Below are 7,534 nucleotides of genomic sequence, written 5' to 3' on the forward strand. Positions count from 1 at the left end.
CCCATGTCCCCTATATACTTTCCTCTTATCTTAGTATTTTTCTGATATTTCTGATATTTATTATATTTTTTTGATTATTTGACTTGATCATTGGTTTTCAGTGGTTTAAAATTAGTGTGATTGAAAGTGTGATGCCAGATATTTTTAATTTGCATCATTATTTCTCAATATTTCTCACATGATTATTTGATGACTTAAATGGTTTGATTACAAGCAGTTTTGTTTGAGTGTAATCCATTTGAGGGTAATCCATCTTAACTACTTTTTCATCCGCGTAGATTTTATGGCAGATAATTTATTAATTGTCACTCCAATGCATGACTTGACCACTACTTTAAAATTAGATTTTTAAGATTTTTTAAAACTCTTGCTTGAGTTGAGTGTAATCCATTGATTGCAGCAAATCTGTACGGAAAAAAGGCGATGGCGACTTTAGAGGCTGTTCTCTCCAACTTGAGTTTGATTATGACCCAAATAGGCAATGAGCTGTCAGAGATGATGAGGATAGTTCAGGACCAAATGCAGGTGAGATTAATTTAAGTTTAGACCCTGTCTACAGACATGTTTTCTAAAATTACATTACATTGCATTGCACTTAGCTGACGCTTTCATTTATTCAAAGCGACTTATAACTATTATTTTTCAGGATATTGGTTACAGTCCCTGGAGCAATGTGGGGTTAGGTGGTTTGCTCAAGGGCACTTCAGTCATGGATGGAGGTGTAGGGAGAGGTCAGGGGGGATTCGAACCGGCGGAAACCCCACGGCTGCCCCCTAAAATAATAGATAACTGATCAGTTATTTGATATCTAAAATAAGTATGCTATGGCTCCTTTGTTTATTTTTCTAGCCGCTTGTTCTAGCCATCCATCCACCATCCATGGTTACTAGGGCAATAGCATTAAAATTTTGGTAGCAGTTGCTAGTGCTAAATCATTCAGAACTAGCAGAGCAGAAATCCTGTGGTGGCACAAAAAAAGCACCAAAGCACCAGACGTTCCTGTTTTACAGGGTATTTAAAACTATGGTCAAACTATGGTCGCCTTGACATTGAATTCCTGTGAGATCATTACAGCCACTTTAGCATTTCGGGAGAAAGAGAATTCAGAGAATTCAGCAGAATTAAGCAATTTCAACGCTAGGCCTAATTAGTCATTCACAGATGATTCACTTCGACCATTTAGTCATCCAAATAGAGTTTCCATCTCTCTCATATGTGGTCCATGCCACCATCACTATGTATGTCACATGAGGACATGTGATATGTGTTTCGCAGAATTGCACATTTCGGTTTCAAAAAGTAAAAATCCCTCCTACCAAATTTCGTTCTGAATCATCTAATCCTAATGCGATCTCAAGACAGGCAGATTTTTTTTACTCTGTGAATCCACTGTTATTTCGACTCTAAACAGGCTCACAGGCTATTGCTGCCATTGTTTCTTCTTCCTCCTCTTTTCTTCTTCTTCTTCCTATTCCTCTTCTTCTTATTTTACTGTTTCATGATAATAACAGTCCTCCTCCTTCTCCTCTTCCTTTATGTCTTCACCATCACATTATCATCTTCATCGCCATCACCATCATCGCCATCTTCATCATCATCATAATCATCACCATTGCCATCATCTTCTTCTTCTTCTTCTTCTTCTGCTTCTTCTCTTCATTTTCCTCCCTCTCCATCATCATCATCCTACCCTTCTCCTCCTCCTTTTCGTTCTCCTCCTCTATCCTCTCCTCTCCTCCTCCTCATCTCCTCCATGCTCATCCTCTCCTCTCCTCCTCTCCTCCTCCTCTCCTCCTATCCTCCCCCTTCTCCTCCTCCTCTCCTCTATCCTCTCCTCTCTGCCTCCTCCTCCTTTCCTCTTCCTCTTCCTCTCCTCCTCTACTCCTTCTGTCCTCCTCCTCCTCTCCTCCTGCTCTCCTCCTCTATCCTCTCCTCCTCTCCTCCTCCTCATCTCCTCCATGCTCATCCTCTCCTCTCCTCCTCCTCCTCCTCTCCTCCTATCCTCCCCCTTCTCCTCCTCCTCTCCTCCTGTCCTCCTCCTCTCCTCCTACTCCTCTCCACCTCTCCTCCTCCTCCTCCTCCTCTCCTCCTCCTCCTCTCCTCCTATCCTCCCCCTTCTCCTCCTCCTCTCCTCCTGTCCTCCTCCTCTCCTCCTGCTGTCCTCCTCCTCTCCTCCTCTCCTCCTCCTACTCTCCTCCTACTCCTCTCCACCTCTCCTCCTCCTCCTCCTCCTCTCCTCCTCCTCCTCTCCTCCTCTTCTCCTCCTCCTCTCCCTCCTCTTCCTCTTCATTCTGCTCCCTTCCTCCTCTTCTCCTCCTCCTCCTCCTCTCCTCTCCTCCTCCACCTCCTCCCCCTCTCCTCCTCCTCTCCTCCTCCTCCTCTCCTCCTCCTCCTCCTCCTCCAGAGTGGGGGCTATGAGGTGGACCTGTTTGTGGAGCCGCCAGACTATGACCTGATCTGCATCATCTGCAGGGGGGTGCTGCGCTGCCCCGTCCGCGTGGCCTGCAACCACATCTTCTGCAAGAAGTGCATCCTGCAATGGCTCAAGAGGTAAGAGGCTACTGCTGTGTGTGTGTGCGCGTGCGTGCACGCATGTGTGCGTGCGTGCGTGTGTGTGTGAATGTTTGTGTTTGTGTGTGTGTGTGAATGAGTGAGGTGCTGTTTCCACGTAGCTGGATATTTTTACATGTGGATATTTTTTTCTCCTGGTTGCATTGGTTTTGGCCTTCCATTTCCACGTAGCAGATATTTAAAATCCAGGTATAAAAAGCAGGAGAAAAAAATATCCTATTTAGGGGGCTGAAACGCATTTGTTACAATGGAGTATTTATTTTTATCCACGTGTTGCGCTTACATTTAAACAGGAGAAAAAAATACCCTGCTAAAAAAATATCCTGCTACGTGGAAACAGCACCTGAGTGCGCACGCACGTGCGCCTGTTTGTGTGTGTCCTGCCGGTTACAGTAGGCAACACTGACAGCCCATTACTGTTCAATATTTTTCATTTATTTTCACATTGCGTCACTGTAGCGACAGGGACAGACGGATTCCTATTATGAGGGCAGGTGGAGTCATAGCTTGAGGCTTCTGCAAGAAATGGATCCTGCTGTGGCTGAATAGGCAGGCAATTAAGTCATCACATTTTTTAAAGGGACACTGTGCAGGAAATGGTCAAAAGGGGTACTGCAACTATGCTGCTCATTGAAACTGGGCTGCCAATTGCCAAATTTGATCTTTACATGAAAGTTTTCTCAGTAATAAACAAATATTTTCTAGTATGGTCCAAGTAGAGTCATTTTTGCAGCTAAAAATGACTATTTTTGGAAATTCAAAATGGCGGACCATGGAGAAGATCCCCCTTTTCATGTATGAAAAGTGCAATTTTCCCAGTCATAATGAATACTTAGAATTTGATGGCGGTGGTAAGTATTCATGAAAAAGGTAACATTAGTGAATGTGCAGCATGGATTCTGGAAATAAACAACTAAAAATCTCACACAGTGTCCCTTTAAGGAGAAAGTTCTATGGTTGCTTAGACCTTAATTTGATAGGACAGTCAGTGTGAGACGGTGACTGGAAGAGAGTGGGAGATACAGATGGGATGAAATGATCTCGGGCCGGAATCAAACCCAGTTGCCAGATGTAACACTACAGCACCTGAGCTGTTTGAGCCATTAGCAGTCCATTACATTTCTTTTTAATTATCTTTATATTACATGTGATCTTTACATCACATACAGGGGTCGGACAAATTAACTGAGACACCTGTCATTTTAGTGTCATTTAGTTCCTCTTGCATCCACAGTTAATCCTGTTGGATGTGGTTCATCCTTCTTGGTGGTATGCAGACATTACCTTGGATATTGTGGCTCTTGATACATCACAAAGACTTGCTGTCTCAGTCAAAGATGCAAAAGTTACACACGTACCAAGAATTTCTCCTTTTTGAACTCTTTTTGAACTCTTTTTGAACCTTTTGAACTTTTGGAACATGTCACCCATACTGTTGTGTGCATTGCACAATTTTGAGCAAAACTGTGCTCTTACCCTGCTAATTGAACCTTCACACTTCACTTTACGGGTGTAATGTGCCATTAATGAAGACTGGCCAACAGGCTGGTCCACTTGAGCCATGAAACTTCCCACACTAAAATGACAGGTGTCACAATATGCCCTCTGTTTCCTGCAAAAACTCATTTTAGTTATTTTATTCCTCTATTTATCTTTGGTCAAATATAGAATAAAGGTTTAATGTAGCACTTGGGCCTATATTTTGTTCCTTGTATGAATATATTAGTTAAATGCTTTGTCATTTATTCAACATTAGCTATTTAAAATTAAACCCCTTAAAATCAAGAGAGCTCCGCGACCCTCTGTGGATCTCTGGCGAACCATAAGTTGGGTCCCGACCCATAGGTTGGGAACCACTGCTCTACAGCACTTCAGCCATGGAGGGAAGAAGTGACAGCACAGGCTATTTACTCTGATTCTGCATGTTAGTAGCCTCTCCCTTCAACCAGAAGACTAGCTCCGTACTCTTTAGGCCACAGCTTCCGAATGAGTAGTCTGTGGTTTCGTGTCTACATGGTGACGCAAGGCACATTTGACCAACCTCAGTGTCTGGTTGAATGAGTGGTGAGCTCATGTGAAAGCAGGGCTGTTCCAAGGCATTTGAGGGCCCTAGATGAAGAGGCCAACTTGGGGCCTGTTTTCATGTCTTCAGACTACTGGGGAGGGTCCCTCTCAAGAGAGAATTCGATAGCAGTATCATTGCTCTCATTTCGAGGACTGAAGTTCGGAAGGTGCTGTCACACTCACTCACCAAGTTGTCATTGCTGTCATTTAAATACAAGAACATAACCACTCATTCCCCGGGGGCCCCCTATCAGCTGGGGGCCCTAGGCAATTGCCTAGTTTACTCGTTTTGTTGGACAGGGGTGACAACCACACTGTCTGCTTGAATGGGTGATGAGCTCATGTGAAAGTGGGAAGTAACATAGGACATATTATCTAGACTACATATCGTTATATATAGTATGTCTACCAGAGGTCATGACACAAACACATGCAATGGCACTTTTTTAAAGTTGTGCTTCCCCTTGCAGACAGGAAACGTGCCCTTGCTGCAGGAAGACGGTGAATCAGAACTTCATGTTTGTGATGTTCCGACTCAGCAAAGCTATTGGCCGACTACAGATCAAGGTGGGTAAAGCATGGTGTAAATTAAACAATGGTGTAAAAAATAAACATAAACTGATAACTATTCATTTACACATATGGATATTTTTGAGAAGGCAATGGTTTCGGCCTCTCATTTACACAGTAAACAGAGTTTTAGATATCTCCTTTCACAACTCCTGTTTAAAAAAATCTGCCCGCACTCGGGCTGCAGTGAGAAGATGCTGTGTTGTATTAGTCGTATGTTGTTGTATTAGCCAGTGTTATTTTTCCCTGGGAAACACTTGGGACAGAAACCATTCCTTTCCATTACACTTATCTGGTGCTTTTATCCAAAGAGGCTCGCGGTTATTGGTTATGGTCCTTGGAGCAATGTAGGGTTAGGTGCCTTGCTCAAGGGCACAGGGAAGAGATTAGCCAGGCCGTGCCCTCCTAGTGACGCAACCCCTTCAGAGTTGCCTCTAGGCAGGCCAAGAGCAATACAATATCGTTTCTGAGCTCCCGAAAAATCAGGAACTCCTCCCACTTTGTCGAGAAGCATATAATCATTAGCAAACCAAGAGAGGCAGGTCGACTATGCTGTTTGGGAAATGTTAATTGTTATGCTCTTGGTCAGACCAAGTCTCGAAGAGATCAGGCTAGGAAGAGGTCAGAGTGGAACTGGAACCTGGCTTTAACCCTCTGATCTTAAGATCACCTCCCTAACCATGAGGCAATGGCTTCCCACATTTAGAACAGTTCTTTTGTAAAAAGTGCTGAATCAACTTTCATTGTTTTCAGGAACAATTGCTGCGTCGTTGCATCAGGATCTTAACTTTACCCTTACATATACCCTTAAAAGACTAATGCTTATCCTTTTTTCCCTCCTATCCCACCACTCCCGAACCCCTTCCCCACCCTCACCCTCACCCACTCCACCCTACCTGCCCTGCCCCCAGTGTCGCAACAGTGCCCAGGGCTGCGCGGCCACCTTCGCCCTGTCCGAGGAGTACCTCCACAGCTCCACCTGCCCCTTCGAGACGGTCCTGTGCCCGCACTCGGGCTGCGGCGAGCGGGTGCTGCGTAGCGGCCTGGAGGCCCACGCCCGGCTCTGCCCGCACTGGAGCCAGCTGTGCCCCATGGGCTGCGGCACGCAGCTGAGCCGCGCCACCCAGCCGCAGCACAACTGCTACCGCGAGCTGCGCCAGCGCTACGAGGCCCAGCGCTCCCGCCAGAGGGCCATCGCCGCCGCCCTGCGACGCAAGATGGCGCGCATGCAGAACACCATGGCGCACATGCGCCGACAGGTGAGTGGCCTTTGTTTGACTTGGTTTCATTAAGCAACAGACTTGGTGGCTATGGCTATGATAATCCCTGTGCTGCAAGATGGAGCGCACATGGAGACGCAGTCGCAGATGCACGACGAGATCTGCTATGTGGGAATGAATGCTCGGCAACCAATGACAGAAATATCTAACGTGACCTCCAAAGAGTAAAAACACGCTGTTTCCTGCTTGAAAAAACTTCCTCTCAAACATGTGGACTGCACACACAATTCACCGAGATGAGTGCCAATCAGGCAGATTGCTGACGCCATGCCAGGAGGTCCCATGCCAGTGCAGCGAGGAGTTGCTGCACGGCTGCACAGCAGAAAACCTGTTCCCGCGATGACTTGACACAATGTGACATGAATGTGGAGCAGAATTCACTCCCATCAATAGCTTCGTGGACACCATTTTTAACCAGAATGCATCGTAATTTCGCAGCGAGCATGCACCTGCTGCAGACTGCTGCAGGATGCGCCATCAAGAACAAACCCATAGTTCGGTTTGGCTTACTGCTAATTAAGCAACTGCTGTAATAATAACCAATAAATTAATCAAATGCATGCATGCAGAGCACCATGGCCCCCATGCGTCAACACGTGAGTTTGGCTATTTGTTTTGGTATGCTACTAATGCAATAAGACATAGTTATACTCTAGATCTGTTTCCAGCGGGATTGACAATGATCAAGTTGTAATGACTGCGTAAAAAGCAGCAGTTGTTTTGTACCGTATATATATATTGAAAAAATCTAATAAATAATGAAATTTATTTTTGTAATTTTTATTAAAATTATTTATTATTTTTTTGACATGTGTGGGCAGGTGGGCCTGATCTGTGACAGCCTGGAGGTGTTGGAGGAGGAGCGAGAGGAGGAGCAAGAGCAGGAGGAGGACAGCCCTGGGGAGGGCACCAGCTCCTATGGTAGTGGTGGTGGCAGCGGGGGTGGCAGCAGCAGAGCCAGCAGCAGCATGGCTAGCAGAACGGCCACCGCCAGCAGCAGTAGCAGCAGCACTAGCGCTAGCAATAGCGGTAGCAGCAGCAGCTCCTGA

At 45.7% G+C, this 7,534-nt stretch overlaps 1 protein-coding gene across 1 annotated transcript; it reads left to right on the forward strand.

The window, feature by feature from the left end:
* Positions 1 to 423: 423 nt before the first annotated feature.
* rnf151 (ring finger protein 151) lies at positions 424 to 7,534 on the forward strand. Its single transcript, XM_063220900.1, has 5 exons — positions 424 to 525; positions 2,405 to 2,550; positions 5,106 to 5,202; positions 6,117 to 6,464; positions 7,307 to 7,534. The coding sequence occupies exons 1-5, from the start codon at positions 424 to 426 to the stop codon at positions 7,532 to 7,534; spliced, it is 921 nt and encodes a 306-aa protein (XP_063076970.1).

Source organism: Engraulis encrasicolus, chromosome 17 (assembly GCF_034702125.1).
Source record: "Engraulis encrasicolus isolate BLACKSEA-1 chromosome 17, IST_EnEncr_1.0, whole genome shotgun sequence".
NCBI lineage: Eukaryota > Metazoa > Chordata > Actinopteri > Clupeiformes > Engraulidae > Engraulis > Engraulis encrasicolus.

Coding starts and splice junctions, on each gene's coding strand:
- rnf151 (XM_063220900.1), top strand. CDS start 424: ATGGCGACTTTAGAGGCTGTTCTCTCCAACTTGAGTTTGATTATGACC. Junction 2,551..5,105: donor ATCCTGCAATGGCTCAAGAG/GTAAGAGGCTAC, acceptor TTCCCCTTGCAG/ACAGGAAACGTGCCCTTGCT. Junction 5,203..6,116: donor TTGGCCGACTACAGATCAAG/GTGGGTAAAGCA, acceptor CCCTGCCCCCAG/TGTCGCAACAGTGCCCAGGG.